Source organism: Poeciliopsis prolifica, unplaced genomic scaffold (genome assembly GCF_027474105.1).
Source record: "Poeciliopsis prolifica strain line A6 unplaced genomic scaffold, Auburn_PproV2 SCAFFOLD111, whole genome shotgun sequence".
Lineage (NCBI taxonomy): Eukaryota > Metazoa > Chordata > Actinopteri > Cyprinodontiformes > Poeciliidae > Poeciliopsis > Poeciliopsis prolifica.
The window spans coordinates 487,219-505,000 of record NW_026562486.1 but is presented as its reverse complement, the minus strand read 5'-3'; the positions used below and the strand labels follow the sequence as shown (position 1 = coordinate 505,000).

Genomic DNA, 17,782 nt, shown 5'->3' with positions numbered 1-17,782 from the left:
GTGGATCCTCGCTGCTGGTCCTGGAGCAACTGGGAGCGTTTCAACCTGGTGAGCATGTTGGTGCTCACCAGGACTGCTTGATTTCAACACTCACGGTCCAAATGGACATAAAGAAAAGAATAAAGACATGATACACAACAACACATACAAAAGAAACTGAAACTGATGGTACAGGCTGAGAAACCTCAGAAACTCAGAATGGTCGTTATCTACTTGCCCTTTGCAATGCAGCTTGACTCTACATGGGTTTTCCATGATAACTGAGTCCCAGTTATAGTGGTACAAAAAGTGCAGCATGATTTATATGAAACACAAACACCTGGAAGTTTTGTTAAGCTTTCTGTTCAGTCTACCGTTTTCCTGAGAACTCCAAATACGCTCAGTTGCTGTAGTGGATTATTATAAATGACTGATGAAAAGAGTTTCTCTTTTCATGCAATCAATCACCTCACTCCCTGTCCAAACATCATCTGGCAACCTTTTGACCTGGAGTTTTCTGCCTGACTCAGCATGCTTGGAAATCCAGAGCAGTAAGTCCTAAAACGAGCCTGGTGCCACATAACTGTTACCAGAGGAAAAGCCTCTGAACCACATGTAGTCAAGCAGGCGCTAGTCAAAGAGGGGCATTGGTTTCACACAACCAGTAGTTGGATCCAGGTCCAATTTTACATGCCAGGTTGCCAGCATTATGAAGTAAAAAACAATCTCTGCCAGAGCAACTAAAAACATTTCAGCGATTCTTTTAAATTTGTCAAATTCTTAGACACGTCTACAACAAGTTTCCTCCCATTTTAACTGGCTCAAAGCAGACATATCTGCATCCTGACTTAAAATGTGAATAGTTACAGAAATTTGATGCGTGCCATCTACATTCAGGCTTTTCTTTCTGGCATGATGTTCCTGAAGTAGTTAAGATGTAAGAAAATAACTGTCATCAAGTCTTAAAGTAGAATGTGCTCAGTTGTAATAATCCCTTTGAACAAAATGGCTGCTGGATTCATCTTGTATAATTGTGTTGATAGATGGTGAATGAGCTTTCAGATGTGTGATTTCCAGCAATGAGGTGGATGTTTGGATCCACGCTAAGGAAGACGGTTTAATGAAGGATCTGATTCATTCACAGGGAAACTTCTGTCATCATCAGTGAAAATTGCAAATCCCCTCCATCAACATGCCAACACCTCGGAAACAAAGGAGCCGGATCAGTTGGGAAAACAGAACAAGTGATGATGGAGATGTTTACTGCTGAAAACTGACGGAGTTTGGTTTAGGCATAATGCTGCCACCTGGCGGACAGTCTGGATCACAACAGGAGGAACTGAATTAGTTTTTGAATGATTTTAGCTGATCAAGCCTTTAATATATTTTGATTTATTCTGAAGAGATTTTAAAACAGAACACCGTCTCTTGAGCCAGACAGTAATTATAACATTGAACAATACGACAGATCTGATTTATCTTTAGGAAGAACTGGAGTCACTGATGAAGCCTTGACTCTACATGGGTTTTCCATGTAGAATGCATAGATGCATAGATCGGAAATTTTAACACGATGTGCCACAATGATGCACTACACACAGGAAAGTACATTGGATTTGGAGTTTGGTCCTCAAAAAAAAAGATAGATAAGAAATACAAAACGAACACCGATACTTCACTAACAGAAGAACAGGAAATGATATGTTGGAGGGCATTTGCTGCCTGGCATTTCAATTAGCACCACCTAGTGATAGCAGCAGGTCTGTTTGGTTATTTTTTCCCCCTTAATTGTAATAATTGTTTCAAAACATCTTTTTGTATTTGCTAATTTTATTTTTATTTGATATCAAAATGTATTTGTTCTGAAACACATAAGTGTAGCAAAAAAAAAACTAAAAATAATTATAAAGTTTAGAAACTGTATGACAAGAAACTGTGGATGTAAAAACTTTTTGAAGTTGTACTTCTTATGAATCAGAAAGAAGGCAGTTCCCAAAAGAAGGGAAAACAATTAACATTACATTTACAAGTGATAACATTATTTGATATTGATGCCAGAGAAGTAGTAGGTCAAATTAAGAGAAGTGTCTATTGGGGTTGCCTTCCTCAGATAAAAGAATAAAAGCTGACTTTTGAACTATTATTTTAAAGTCACAGATGTATTCTGTAAAGTTGAAATTATGTTTGAGCTAATGTAACTCAATGGTACTGGAAAATATTTTTGAATTATTCCAAAGCAGAGTCTCGGTGCAATTAAGTGTCAAAACTGAAAAACCTTTGGTATCCCCTGATTGACTACTTTCTCAGTGCAATCAAATGGGTATAATATCTAGAAACTCATATTCATGCACGCAAGTATTTCATTCATTCATTTATTTATTTTATTTATTTCCCTTTCTCCATCCCAATAATAAGAAAGTGAAAGTAAGTGATTTTAGGAAAATACAAACTTAATAGTGAGAATTTAGTATATTAATCTAAGTTCTCAGCATGAGGTGTTTTTTGTTGTTTATATAATGTTCATACTCCAGCCCAGTAGGTGGCGGTAATGCACCATCACAGTTGTCCAGCCAACCGCCATTAAAAAAAACAAAAAAAAGAACTTGTACTTCCGGATCAAAGCCCTGATAATTTCCTGAGGCGCGCGACGTAAACAAACTTCATGCGGCGGGAATGTGGACGCGTTTTCCCTGAAGTTCCCCGGTTTTCCTGCCGAAACATGATCCCTGCCGCCGCTTCTCGCTGGATTCGGAAGGAGAACCAGCCGGTGTTCAACGTCATGTGGAAGTGCGTCGTGTCCGGCTGTGCGAGCCGCATGGGGACCGTGAACCGGGGCGCGTTGAAGCGAGGACCGAAACGGTTCTTCAGGTTCCCCACATCTCCGGACCGAGTCAAGGTACTGCGGAGGCTCCGGGAAGTAGCCCGAGCCCTGAAGCAGCTGTTGTTCTCCCTGTTTGGCTCAGTATATTTCCTGGCATTTCACAAGTTTAATGACACGATAGGAAGTGAGGAAAGTGTGTATTTATTCCCTATCCCAATGTCTGAAATGTTTCCTTCTTTCTTCAACTTCTTCATTTCTTCGTCCTAACATGTTTCCTTCTGTCCTTCCTCCATTTTGGCCTTATTGTGTTAGTGTCTTTATTGTTGTGTCCTTCCATCTGTCCTTCTTTTCGTTCCCATTCTTTCTTTTTGTGTTTTGTCTTCTTATCTGTCCTTTTATTCCTTTCTTTTCCTGTTTTTCGTCCTGTCCTACATTGAGCCCCTCAATCTCTCCTTCATCTAATTATTGTTGCATCCTTTCCTCCTCCTTGTCATTTCCTATTTCCTTATATCTTCTTCCGTATTTCATTTATTTCTCCCATTTTTTTTCTTTTTTTCCATTTGTTACCTTGGATTCTTCTTTCTGTCCTACTTTGTTCCCTTCCTTTTTCTCCTTTCATCTTTATTCTTTCCTTCCCTCTTTCCTCATCTTTCTTTGTATTTTATCATATTTCCTTGTCTTTTCATTTGTCCGTCATTCATTCTTCTAATATGTTTTGTCTCCTCACCTCCCTCCTTGCCTCCTTGTCTCCTAGGTATGGCTGGCGGCGTTGAGGGAAACCGATAAGGATCCGTCTGAGCAGCATTTCATCTGTGAGGATCACTTCCTGCCGGAGGATATTTCAGGAAACGACGTTCGGAGCGACGCCATTCCCATCATGCCTCCTTATCTGGACGGGCCGCAGTTCCCGACCGGCGCCGATCCGTTACTGGAAGAGGACCAGTGGGCGACCGGCGGCTGGGGTGATGAAGAGGAGGAGGACGAAGATGAAGCAGCAGATCAGGTCTGGAGTCAGTTTCTAGCTCTTTCATCGAATCTTTAATGTGAGATAAAACTAATAAAATCGGGTTTCTGATCTCCAGAACCCAAACAGACCTGCTCAGAATCCGTCAGAACCTGATGTGAAGAGGTACCACACGTCTGAGAAACCGTGTCCAGTTTACCAAATTACAGGGAAATCTAAATAATATTTGTTTCCACTTCTTCAGTGAATTCTGTCCTCGGGATGAAACAACAGACTGGTTCATCAGAGAAGGTGAGTCACAACAAATTACTTTCTATTAATTATGAAATAAATGTTTATTTCCTAATAATTATGAGCTAAATGTTTTTCTAACTAATAACTATGGGATAAATATATTTATTTATTTTGATGGCTGGAAAATTTGCAAAGCAAATCCTGGATTCTTTTCCTCCATTATTGATTTCTTCTTCCTTTTTTTGCTGTTTTTCAAACTATTTAATGTTTATAGAAAGTCACAATATATCAGTGTTAACATCTGCTTCCTTTCTTTTGTCCTTCCTTTCATCCTTTCACATTTTCCTTCATCCATCCTTCATTCCTTCCTGTAATCATCCTTCCATTCTTCCTTTCATCTTTCATTACTTTCCATCCTTTCACGTTTCTCTGCTTCTTTTTCATTTTTTCATCTGTTAATCCATGCTTCCTTCCCTGCTCTCTTCCATCCATCCTTCATTTCTCCTTGTTTCAGCTCATCAACCTGTTTTCAGGTGATGCCTGATTCATCAGCATTAACATCGGTACCGGTCCGATAAATGAAACCGGGTCGACATTTTAAACTGTGCAAAGTTTTGGAAATACTGATGAATATTGGAAATCAACATTTTAATATAAATATTGAAAGTTGCCCCAAGGTTTCATGTCGATGCATGGCTAATATTTTAATATCAGACCAAGATAACCTGACTCAAGTCAATTATTTTGTGTGAATCATCCTATTGATAAAGTGTTAAACCAGCCTGGCTCAGTTGGCTCGGTAACGTCACAGCGGTTCTGTCTCCAGGTACTCCTCTGACCCGGCTCACGCGGGGTTTCCTCCAGCTGCTCATGGTCGACCCAGACGCCTCGCTGGGCATCAGGGAGGCGGCGGAGAAGCTCCAGACCCACACGCACCGAGTCCGGAGCGTCGTGGACGTCCTGCAGGGTGTCGGACTCGTCCAGAGCGACTCGGATGAGCGGGTCCGGTGGATGTAAGTGGCTGGAATCGGTTCAGTTCAGAGTCTCTTTATAAAAGATTCAGGAATGAGATCAACAGACTGGAAATGGCCCATCTGGTTCTGATTCTGTCTGTCCATCCTTCTATGTCTCTGTCTGTCTGTCCTTCTATCCATCCTTCTTTGTCTTTTCATCTTTGATTTAATTCTTTAACTTTTCCTTCTTTGTTTCCTTCTATCCTTCCCTCCTTGCTCGTTTCCATCCAGTTTTGCTTCCTTCCATCATTTTTTCATTCTTCCTTCTTTCCTTTGCCCCTCCATCTTTGCTTCCTTCTTTATCTCCCATCCATCCTTTCATCCTTCCTTCGGTACATCCATCCTTGCCTCCTTTAACCCTTCCTTCCATCCTTCCTGATGTCAGTAGAAACATCTGCAGTAAATTCACACCAAATTTTCATTTAAATATTGAATCAAACTATTTTTTAAACCTGTTTTCTCCAAGCTCCTTGTTGTTTCCATGTCCAATCTGAAATCCTTGAACCAGGATCTCTCCCTCTCTTTCCCTCTCTCTCTTTCTCTGTCCAGAGGAAGTAGCCCCATCTTCAGCTTCCTGTGGAGAGACACTTTGACCTTCCTGACGATGCTGCAGGGGCTGAAGGTCATGGAGGAGGAAGTGGACCGTCTCTTTAAATCCTGCGCTCAGCAGCTCTTCGACCTCACTGAGGATGAGGAGAACTCTTCATATCCTTCTGAGGAGCTTCTGCGTCTAAATATCTTACAGATACGAAGCTGGTTTGGTGATTATGTCGCGATAAGGAAGCAGCAGTTTGATCTTTAACGTTTCTTCACGCTGGCCTACGTCCGCTGCGATGACATCTGTCGCCTTGGAGACCTGCAGCATCAGACGGTGATGGTCATCAGATCTCCTCCAGAAACGAAGCTGATCATTCCTCCTCCTGACGAGGTGAGCAGATCCCAGGGGAGAGCAGCCGATGCCAGAGAGGTGGATTCATTCTTTATCCGATAAGAAATGATGAAACTCGATTAAAGCTGATTGTTTTCCGCTTCAGGATGGGATTCGGATGCAGCTGAAGTCGGAAAACGGTCCCATCGTGGCACTGACCTGTGACATGGGAACTGTGACCTCTGAACTCACAAACAGCAGTGTGACCTTCTCGGCGCTGGAGAGTCGCGTCAGGGCGTGTACGATTGATGAAGGTACCTGGAACAGAATAATCTGGAATATTTCTAATATTTTGGTGGATTTTAAATATTCCTTCACGATCATCTCATCTGTGTCTCTTCATTGATAAATGAAAAGTAAAATTCATTCATTAATGAAGTTTCATTTATGAATGAAGTTTATTCATTCATAAATGAAGCAGAAATAAACTCGTCATTTCTGCTAAATTATTTTCCAAAGTACTTTTATTCCTCCACATACAAACACATCTAAATAAAGTGGAATACCATTGAAAAGTACATTTATTTCAGTAATTTAATTAAGCATTCTAAGTTTATTGACTATAGGCACTAAAACAGTGATCGAGTCACTTATTGGTACTTTTTGCTGGAAAATTACCTTAAAAATGCTGCGTTTTCCTGCACATTTTTCCTTTCCATGAAATTTTCCATCAGTATTTTTGGATTGAGCTGCAGGCTGTCAAAACAACCCAGATGATTTTTTCTTGGTATTCAGGTAAGGTGATTGTGATGTTGTCTCTGGTTCAGCAGTGGTTTGGGACATTTGTGCTCAGAGACATCGGCATGTTTTCATTTTTGATGCTCAGATTCCATCTTTAGTTTCCGCTTTTTGAATCTGGCCAAAAGACTCGAATGGCTTTACCTCGCAATTCTCTAGTCTGGTTATTCCTGCTGTTGCATTTTTTTTTCTATTGCTAAGCAGTTTTTCCTTCCACTTAACTTTCCATGCGTATTTCTGGATCAGCATGCAGGTAACCAGTGTTCCTCATGAAGTAGCCCTTAATTTTGCCAAAACTTAACATTTCTGGTTTTCAAAGCTCTTTTCTCATTGAAATCATTCAATAATTTTGTAAGCAAAAAAAAACTCCACCAAACGAACAAAGAAATACTTCAAGTGTGTTTTATAATAAAATGAGTGAAATAAATGAATTTTTCAATGTTACATTGATTTAATGAGATGTTTTTATTACACTGATACATACTCAGCTACTGACTGAAGCCATTTGCTTTAAATTGTTTGATTTCTCTGTTATTCTTCTGTCTGACGTTCTTTAAATCCTGAAGCTCAAAAGGAAAACTGATGAAATGTTTGCCTTTTATTCACCTGCCACTAGTGGTGAACAAGAAGATGAAGATCTAGGAAGAGGATGAAGATTTTGTCAGCAGGTAAAGGGAGAAATTATCTCTTTATGGAGAGATTTGTATTTACAAGCAGAAATATTGGTTTATTTCATCGGTTTATTCTGTTTTTTGTAGAATAAAAACCACAGCGGGGACCACAGCGCCCCCTACTGGCCAAACCAAAAGCTGCTGGCTTTCTTTTTGGATCGTCTCAGCCACATCAACGTGTCAGTTCAACAATTTAGACTTTGGTAAAAACTGTTTTTGTTAAACTGGGACGTAAACGTTAAACGTAAACGTTAACTGGTGGATGGACTGAAGATCTCAAACTGCCTTTTTTTTTTCTTGGAAATTAACGTTTCTGTTGTTTTTATCCACAATGAGACGCAGGAGAGATGAACAGCTGGTCAGAAACCCAAAAATCCTGTACTTTTCTGTACTGTGAATGCAGCACTTGAAGCATTAACGGGAAGCGCTCTTTTGTGTCTTCGAGCCGTTTAAATTGAAACTAAGACATCATTCAGGCTGCGAGATGGCGAGAGAGAGCAAGACTTTCATCAGATAACTGGAAGGATGAACATGTTGCAAAAAACTTGATCTTTTTTATTATTTTGAACTTTCTGTTGTGGTACATGCTTGATTTACAAATATTAGAGGTCTTAGTGATCACACACATTTAGTCTGAGTGGTTAGTTTTAGGATTAGGATGATAAAATCTGTTTAAAATGTTAAAATCCTTAATCATTCAGTCAAAAATCCTGTTTTACATTAACTGTTTTCTCTCACACAGTGTGACGTCTCACCTACTTTGAATGCAACTTAATGATAATGAAGGCTGGAATAAATATTTTCTCCTATTAACATGGAGACATCTGTGTCGGGTTTTATTTTTCATAATGGAAAAACATGAAGGATAAGTTTTGATAGAAATGTTTGTTAAAATGTTCCTTTGATTGTGTTGCTGCTGTTTCCCTTTCAACTGCTTGAGATGAAAGAGAAGAAACCAGATATCCTGATCGGATCAGCAGAACCGAAAATGCTCCAGTCATTTGCAAGAAGGTTAAAGTTAAATTATTTTTTACTTCTTTGTTTCTGTAGATATTCTGAGATTTGCAATAAAAGATTCGACTTCTGAATCAAGAAGAAAATCCTTCATTTTCTGTCTTTAACCAAACTGGTTTGTACAAGTTACTTGAACAAAACCCTAAATACTTTGGGAAAAACAATAATAATTGAGTGAATTACCTCCAGAGCAAAGAGAAGCTAAACATTCCGATTAATAATCTAATTATTTCGTTTGAGATGTGCTGAAGCAGACATAAAGGGATTTTTTAAAATACTGTTTGCATGTTTTATTTTTTACTTGCACAAATTCTTGTATCATTGTCTCAATCGCACCATAACGATGCTGAACAGCCAATCAGAGGCAGAGAAATCTAATATCACAGTTTAATGCATATTTGTTCTCACATAAACTACAAAATAATTCTTTTAAGAACACCATCACATGACCAAAACTGTCTGGAATTAATTTTTTAAACTAAATCAAAACTATTTTGCTTCTAACAATGATCATAACCAAGTCAAGTCCATTTCCTGCTGGACTTAAAGAACGTTCATAAAGGAGGCAATAATTGAAGCTCTGATCTCTGATCCGATTCTCTGATCTATTCTGATGCACTCTGGTCCAAACAGCTGGCATTTCTACTGGTCTGACTGGTTGTTGCATCAGGTCAATAGTAACTGCCAGCAGTAGACGGGGCTGCTAGGTTCTGACAGACGACTAACTTGGCACCAGAGCATTCTGGGATTTGTAGTAGAAGTGGTTAAAGCTGTAGTAAACCTTTTTATTCTAAAGTTTTTTTATTTTCTGCTGTAAGGACCCAGTTGGACCTGTTTGGATTCTGTTCTGACTCGGTTTATCTGCTGTCTGCAGAGTCTCAGAGCTGCTGGGTGTCAGTGGACGAACTGCAGGCCGTTTGTGTGCATGGCAGGTTATCTGACTGCTCAGGAAATGGAAATTAGAACAAACTGTACAGAATATATGCATTTATAAAAGAAGAAATTAAATCTTATTGTCATTTAGATTCTTCATCTAAAACATCTCAGTGTTACAAAGTGAGCTAAATGTACTTATCTGTTCATTTCTAACAGAAGTTATGTAACTGCTTCTTTCTGTGGTTTTCTGTCACTAGAAAGTGATAGGAGCAAAATGCATTGCAAAGAGGAAATATGATCAGTATTTTCAGATCAGCATCAGAGAAAAGTCTCAGTTTTCAGCAGCTGATTGACAGACAAGATGTTGGTTCTGGTTCTGATCGTTGTGCTTCAGTTTGAAGGTAAGGATCCGTTTCCTTTGGCTTACTGTCGTATTTTATGGAAATATGAGAATAAATATTTAGAAGTTAGTTATGATTGTCTATTAGTTAAGCAAGTTTTTACCAAGTATATTAAAATATGTTAAAAAAAAAATTGGATTTAACATTTTTCTTTTGTCAACTCAAACTTGTAATCTGATGTTAATTGCTTTTGCTATAAAAATATTTTAGATTTTTAAAAGATTGAAAATAAAAAAGATTGTTTTAGGAATTGCCCTGTGACAGACTGGCGACCTTCCAGGGTGACCCGGGCCAGAGGCCAGGGTGACCCGGCCTCTGGCCCGAAACGTTTGCTGGAGATAAACCAGCTCCTCCCGACCCAGTAGGGACCAGGGTGTCAGGAAACGGATGATGTTATAGCAATAAATCTGACATTGTGCAACATAGATTTAAAAAGCCTTCACAGATTTTGTGACAGATGAAGTGTATAAAACTTGAATGTGTCTTTATTTCTGCTGAAGGAACCAGAGGAGAGGAACTTCATCTCTATCACAGAGAAGGAGAAAATGTTGTTCTACCCTGTAACAGTCCTTCATCATTTTCCTCTTGCTCTGATGTTACCTGGTTTTACAACAGGGGTAAAAATACAAAAACTCAGCAGAAGGTTTTCAAAGGAAGAGTTATTCAGAGTTCATTTTATGATGAGTTTAATGTGAGCAGCAGCTGCTCTCTGACCATCGACAACGTCTTTCCTTTGCATGCTGGACTCTACACCTGCAGACCCGGTTCTGATCCCTCCTCAGATGGTTTAGTGCATCTCAGTGTTTTAACCAGTGAGTATGTAGAACTGAATGATTTAACACTCAGACTCTTTCCTTCTGGTGAAATGTTGGACAGATGTTTCTGACATCATCAGTTCTGATTCCTTTTTCTCTGAAACCTTGAACTTCTTTGGACTTTAGCCTGAGGGAACCTCTCAGTGACCTGATGAGGTCAGAAGGTCTCATGTTGTTCAGTCAGAGAGAAACAATCATTTATTTAGCTTCAGGCCAACATTACCCATCAGCCCACACGCCTGGCTTTACTTTGCAGTAAAATATATAGAAGACGGTTATTTATTTATTAAACGTTTGTTTACCTATAAATGCAGTTTTAAAAAGTGTCTGCCGCGTCCCTCTGTTGGGTCTCTGCTACTTCCTGTTTGAGCTCCAGCTTTCATCAGGAAGTCCGCTCATCAGACTGATCGTTGTGCTCGGATGTTTAGATTTAATCAGTTTATCTCTTTTGGTGAATCAACATTTGCTCAAACTACTGAATCCTTTACTTTCTAGACGTCTTGTTTTTTTCCATCATGCTGATGAAAACCTGCTCAGGTCTCCGTTAAAATGCAGATCAACCATCATGTAACATGAAGACCAAATTTAAAAGAGTTACATTGTTATTTATTTCATATTCTTCTGTCTGAAGCCTGAGACACTTAACCCTTTAAAGTTTTTACTTTAGAAAAAGTTACTTTAACATCTTTCAGACTGAGACAACTGTTTTTACTTTTCTTTCAGCTTCACGGGATGAGGTCACATTAGAGTGTTCCCTACACAGATACAGTGGGTTGGATCTTTGTCCAGAGAACAGTTTCCGCTGGTTGGATGAAACAGGAACTGAACCGACTGAAGACGTTTGGTTCGAGTTAAGAGGACCAAGAATGTGTGTTTCCTCTCTAACTGTGAAGGATCAGAGCGACTCCCACAGAAACTACACCTGCCAGTTTGTTGAAGGAAACAGAGTGAGAGTTGAAGATCGCTTCACAATGAAAGGTGTGACACTTTTTATTTACTGAGGAAATTATATAAACAGTAGGTATTAGGAATCACTACAGTTCTTGTAATTTTTTAAAAATGATCTGTGTAAAAGTCTGAACCAGTTTTCCACCTGACACAAAACTGTTTAATTTATCATTTTTTTATTTTTGATAAATCAGATTGAAAACTTTTTTATTATCTGCTGTAGTTTAAATCACTAAAACAACTTTATGAAAGAAAGAGGACAAATTTATCACTGCAGAATTAAAGCCAATGTTTTACATAAAGTACTAAGTGAGATTTATGTTCATATTAATATGAACATGTGTGAAAACATGTTGAAGATATTTTCAGATTTGGGTCTTTTCCTTTACTTACTTTTGATTCAATCAGCAAAAATATCAGTGAGAATTTATACAATTTTGTTTTGCGTTGTAATTATTTTTCTATTTATTATAATTTTTTTTTATTCCTTTGTCAAACTTGACAAACAATATTATGGGAAGGGGTGTAATAGGACACAAAATAGTCAAACTCTAAATTTATTTTTTTTATTTTTTTTTGTGCAGTTTGAAGAGAAAAATCTGTGGTTTCAGTTGTTAAATGTTGATAAATTCCTTCATTAAAGATTGTAAAATGTTAACTTTTTTGCTTTTTTTTAAACAGGGCCTATAGTGATCAGGTTAATAGGTAGAACAACACACAGACATTATTATTATTATTATTATTATTATATAATTAATAGCTAAATGTAGAGCAAAACATTTCTCTCTTTCTCAGGACCTATCGTACAACAAATCTCTCTCTACCACAAACCTGGAGATGAAGCTGTTCTATCCTGTTTATCATCCGACTCGTGTTCCTCTGTTGACTGGAGTTATGAGAGAAACAACGACAGGAAACAGGAAGTTCATGAAGGAATAGTTCAGAGTTCATCTCGTTCTGCCAGGCTGAGTTTGGACAGAAACTGTTCTCTGATCATCAACAACATTGCAGCTGAAGATGCTGGACGTTACAGATGTCAGCCTGAAGATGGAGGAAACTTTGAAATAGAAACGTCTCTAAACTTGCTGATCAGTGAGTAATCTCAACTAATAACTCTCTACCTACTGATTTCAGTCTTTCTTAACCCTGAAATCTCTGTTTGGATCTGACTGTTGTAAGGAAATAAATAAGTCTTACCTTAGGTGGAACACTTAGTCAATCAAGAATGAAGCAAAATGGATTTTGATTATTATTTTATTAAGAAATTAAGCAAAGAATATAGCAATGACTCCTCTGGCTAGACCAGGGAAGTGAAGAAAAGATAAAAGTACATTGTTTTTAATATCCACCATCCCTCTTACAAAGATGGGAGGAAAAGGGAATATCCCACCAGTTTCAGTTTAAGTTACTTCAAAACTCTGGTATTTGCACCTGCAGACTGCGACCCTGGATGGTTCAAACCCAGGTCAGAAATACCCTTTGTTATGTGTTTCCAACAAGCTGCCTCCAACATGAAGGATGCTTTATAGCTAAAACTGATTACTTGAATTAAAACAAAGTTTTGACATAACACTGTTTAGATCCTGATGTGTTTTTTTCTGAGTTCAGTCGGAACTGGAACTGGATCTGTCTTTATTTTAGAGACATAACTAATCTGTTCAGTTCTCTCATTATTATGGTATTTATGTTGCAGTGGTGAATAGATTTCCATTGGCTGAGCTTCACAGTTACTGCAAGATGTTAGTCTGCAATGTTTCAACAGAACAGCAGCTATTCATGGCGATAAAAATAAAACTTTATGTTGGTTTCTCAACTGAAATGTTGTCTTGTTTTCTCTCAGTCTCTTCATCTCCACCTGATGTTGATCCAACAAAGAATGAAGACGTCACATTATCTTGTTCTCTGTTGACATCCAAGTCTTTGGATTCATGTCCAGATAAAAGTCTCCTCTGGTTGAACGAGTCAGGATCTGTGCTGCTTGATGAAGGTGATGGGTTCAAGTTTTGGGGTCAGACTGGTTGTGTTTCTTATCTGACTGTGAATCTTCAGAGCAGCAGAAGATTCACCTGCCAGTTTGTTGAAGAAAAAACAGTGAAGATAGAAACTCACTACCAATATGAAGGTATGACATCATCACATCTGTCTCTATAGTGATAACATTGCCTCATGAAGAAGTTAAATGTCAATAAATCAACAATAAATTTGTTGATTTATTGTCTTATTATTAAACAATGCATTTCTATGTTAATATCTTTATTTTGGACACTTTGACTTTTCACTCCACAGTTTTTATGTAGATCTCCAGTTTTCTCCTCCATGATGGAGGTTCAGGTTCTTCTTGGTTCTAAATGTGGATCCAGAATCACAGACACTCAGATTGATGTTCAGTCCACCATCAAGTTCAAACTATTTTCTTCCTAAATCAGATGAAAATGATCCAAACATGAGGTTGTTGCTCCGTCTCCTCCTCAGGCCCCCCCGCCTCGTCTCCTCTGAGCTTCATCATGTCGACTCTGAAGATCACAGGACTGATCCTGATGGTTGGAGTCACTGTTGGTATCATCAGAACCAGAGGTGAGGAAACTCAGCTGCAGTGGAGACGATTTACACACTTCTTACTTTAATCACTTTATTCTGTTTTCCACTGCAGGAAGAAAAAAGCCTCAGAAAGACATTAATGTAAGAAACAATCATGAACAATACATTCATAGACCTTTAATATGTAGATTATACATGACAAACATGATGTAAACTGTATTGATTTTTTTCTTTTTCCCTTTTTAGTTTTTACCTTGAAACATCTTAGAAGAAAATCGACATTCATTGAACTATAATGTTTGAAAACTGTTATATTTTATGTATCTGTACCTGTTTAATCCAGTTAATCTCTGCTTGTATCTCAGGTCCGTTTTGCTGCTGATGACGACGCAGTGAGCTTTGAAAATGTTGGAGAACGTTCTGCTCTCCACTGAGCTCCAACACATCCAAGATGATTCATTAAAAAGCTTCATTTTAACTGTAAACCAGCCCAAAAGAATATTTTGCTCTGAGTTTTCTGCATGTGGGTAGCAATTTTGTGTTAAATTTAGTGTTCATTAAAAGCATCATAGATAAGATAAAAGCTGATTGTTTAGTCTAGAATAGTTTGGCATACGATGCTTTAAATGTGTTGTTTGTTTGGTGTAAATAAAGGATTTGTCACATATTTTGTCGTATTTCGAAGAACTTGTTCTTTATAAAAGGAAGTGGTGTCGAGCATGAGGGATTTGCTGGTCACTCATTGGTTAATGTCCAGGAAGTTGGAGGAGAGAAGAAAACGGACAGGAAGTAAAATATGGGAATTAGTTGAAGCTTTAAAAAAGTGGCATTTTCTTTTTTTTATCAAACATGTTTTGGACCAGTGAGCTCCTGATGTTCGGTCGGTTTCATCCTTACCTGGCGCTGTGCTGGTTTGAGGTAATCCTGCTGCCTTTGCTCTCATTGTTCACCTTGTTCTGCGTCTTAATTTGGACAGAGGAGCAAAGACAGAATCCATCTTGTCTCAAGAGACTGGAGGACAAACTGTTTGTTTCTTTCTCACTTGCTTTTTCTACTTTTGTCTGCAATAGTTCTCTCATTTCAACTGTTAACTTTTTGTGTTCTTTCTGTGGAAAGAACAATAACTGGTCTGGCTTTGTGTTTAGCTGCGATTCCTTCCTGCAGGAGGGAATCCACTGGGATGATGCTGCCATCAACTCATTATTCTCCCTCTCCTGCTATTAACATTCCTGGAATCCACAGCTGTAACATGTGGCAGTGAAAATCAGTTTCAAGGTTTTTTCATGTATATGAGTGACACTTATCCAGAGAACAGGTTGGAAAACTGTGTGAGTGTATCCATGTATTATATGATGTAAAAGTATATAAAGTAATTTTACGACACATTTATTAGTAATTCATTAATTGTTGAGTTTAGAGGTTTTTATGAACTCTAGTCGCCTGAACTACTGCAAATAGGAGTAGGAGGCCTGCATGGTGTTGCATCGATAGGCTTCTGATCTTTTTTCACTTAATCAGATAACAGAGACTCGTGACGCAGCACTAAGTTGCTGTATCTGTGCCTCACACGCCATAACGCCACTGATCAGCCAATCAGAGGCAGACGACTCAATTATCACACCAATGCAGATCTGTTCCAAATAAAACTTCAAAATCACATTTTAAGGACACGTCAAATGACTAAAACTGTCTGTGGCATTAATTTCTTAAACTAAATCAAAACTGTTTTGCCTCTAATGATAATAATGTAGTCAATGTCCAGATCTTAAAGTGTCAAAAACGTTCATAAAGGAAACAATAACTGAAGCTCAGTTTGATTCTCTGATCTATTCTGATGGGCTCTGGTCCAGACAGCTGGCATTTCCTCTACTGGTCTGACTGGTTGTTGCATCAGGTCACATTTAATACCAGCAGAAAAGGAGGCTTATCGATGGCCAACTCAGCAGCAGAGCATTCTGGGATTTGTAGTATAAGTGGTGAATGCTAAAGTAAACATTTTTATCCTAAAGTATTTTTATTTTCTCCTGTTTTGATTCTGTGTCTCATAGCTGCTGCTGATAGTGGACTGACTGCAGCTCATCAATATGCATCACAGTTAATCTCTGACTGCTCAGGCAGCGGAAAATAGAACAAGTTGTACAAAAATATACAGTCACAGAGCAGGAAATAAAACTTTGTTTTTATGTTCTTCATTCTTCGGCTAAAACATTCATCACTTTGGTTCATTTGAGTCTTACAGAGTGAAAGAGTTAAATGTAGTTTAAATGTTAATTTCTAACTAAAGTTTTACTGGTTGCTGTTTTTGGTGGTTTTCTGTCAGTTTCTGGAAATGATCAAGTTGATAAGAGCAACGTGACAGAATGTGCATGGATATGAATTTGATTTCAATCATTAATTCAGCCACAAACAGGAAACATCATCAGTATTTTCAGTTCAGCAGCTGATAGACAGACAGGAGATGTTGGTTCTGGTTCTGGTTCTGGTTCTGGTTCTGGTTCTGGTTCTGGTCGTTGTGCTTCAGTTTGAAGGTAAAAATCTGTTTTCTTTCACATAAAGATGAGAAAAATTCAAAATGCTTTGGTTTATATTTAATGGAGCTATGAGATTTAATATTTGTAAAATTTGCAGAAACAGAATGAGAATGTATTTCTAAGTCAGGTTTTATCCAAATATAAAGAGACATCATTCATCTTTTGCTCTTTTTCTCAAACCTGATAAATGTTAATTACTACATTAAATAACTTTTTAAAAGGTTGTAACTTAACTTAAATGTGTAAAACTTTAATGTATTTTTGTTTCTGCTGCAGGAACCAGAGGAGAAACTCGTCTCTATGACAGAGCTGGAGAAAATGTTGTGTTGCCTTGTGATGGTCTTTCATCGTTTTATTCCTGCTCCAATATTTACTGGCTCTTCAGTAAATATGGAGAAATTCCTCCTGAGAAGGAGGTTGAAAATGGAGAAGTTGATCAGAGTTCACCTCCAGCTTCCAGGTTAGGTTTGGACAGCAGCTGCTCTCTGATCATCAACAGCATCACTGCTGATGATGCTGGACTCTACACCTGCAGACCCGGTTCTGATCCCTCAGATGGTTTAGTGATTCTGAGTGTTTTAACCAGTGAGTATGTAGAACTGAATGATTTAACACTCAGACTCTTTGCTTCTGATCGACATGGTTGGACAGCCCAAAACACCGAGCCCATTATTTCTGTGAATAACAAAGTGTGTAAATATAATAACTGAACTTTACTTATGTTGCACCATTTATCGTTGGCATGAATTAAATCAAAGATGGTAAGGGCAACTAATAAAGACAAAAGTTCAAGATTTATCTAAACGTTTGTCTGAATAGCTTTCAGTTAATCTCATTTTTAAAGGAATCAACAGATTGATTCCTGTTACACAGAGAAACAGGGCTGCAGTCTGAGCCAATAACACAAGTTTTAAATCTGGTCTTTTAATCAAAAGGTTTTGGGCTGAAGAATAAGAGGTCAACATTTTGCTTATGGCTGGCCTGTCCAGTTAAAGCTCTAAAGTTGAGACAAACATTGTGAAATGAATCCTAAATTTAACCAGTAGCCAAGGCAGAGAAGATTAAACCTGTATTATGTGTGATTTTCTGTTAGTTCCTGTTTAAAAGTCTCACTGCAGCCTTCTGGGCAGCTGGAGACAAAGGATAGCAAATGTATTTAAACAAATAAAAAAATTTACCAGAATCAAGTTGAATGTGTCTTATTTGTGTCTGCTGCAGGAACCAGAGGAGAATGTGAGGCGCCATGTTGAGATGACGTCTGAAACTGTGCTGAAGGGTCAACCCTAACGCTAACGCTAACCCAATGAGCAG

The 17,782-nt window shown here is 38.2% G+C and overlaps 3 protein-coding genes across 3 annotated transcripts in view; all 3 read left to right on the top strand.

The window, feature by feature from the left end:
- si:ch211-202p1.5 (uncharacterized protein LOC103909337 homolog) overlaps positions 1-122 on the top strand; it is a 29,323-nt gene extending 29,201 nt beyond the window's left edge. The window contains exon 4 of the mRNA XM_055023995.1: positions 1-122. This exon is cut by the window's left edge and continues 2,337 nt beyond it. The gene's annotated coding sequence lies outside the window, so the exon portion shown is untranslated.
- Positions 123-2,615: 2,493 nt separating this feature from the next.
- LOC129354474 (transcription factor E2F3-like) lies at positions 2,616-7,345 on the top strand. The gene is made up of 9 exons (XM_055023925.1): positions 2,616-2,875; positions 3,555-3,803; positions 3,883-3,929; positions 4,009-4,055; positions 4,825-5,011; positions 5,561-5,716; positions 5,825-5,939; positions 6,046-6,193; positions 7,294-7,345. The coding sequence occupies exons 1-9, from the start codon at positions 2,642-2,644 to the stop codon at positions 7,317-7,319; spliced, it is 1,209 nt and encodes a 402-aa protein (XP_054879900.1). The 5' UTR covers positions 2,616-2,641; the 3' UTR covers positions 7,320-7,345.
- A 3,018-nt stretch (positions 7,346-10,363) lies between these two features.
- LOC129354501 (uncharacterized) lies at positions 10,364-14,714 on the top strand. Its single transcript, XM_055023957.1, has 8 exons — positions 10,364-10,451; positions 11,178-11,432; positions 12,084-12,107; positions 12,198-12,494; positions 13,243-13,524; positions 13,875-13,976; positions 14,053-14,081; positions 14,306-14,714. Exons 2-8 carry the CDS (start codon positions 11,321-11,323, stop codon positions 14,372-14,374), a joined length of 915 nt encoding a protein of 304 aa, XP_054879932.1. The 5' UTR covers positions 10,364-10,451; positions 11,178-11,320; the 3' UTR covers positions 14,375-14,714.
- The last annotated feature ends 3,068 nt before the right edge of the window (positions 14,715-17,782 follow it).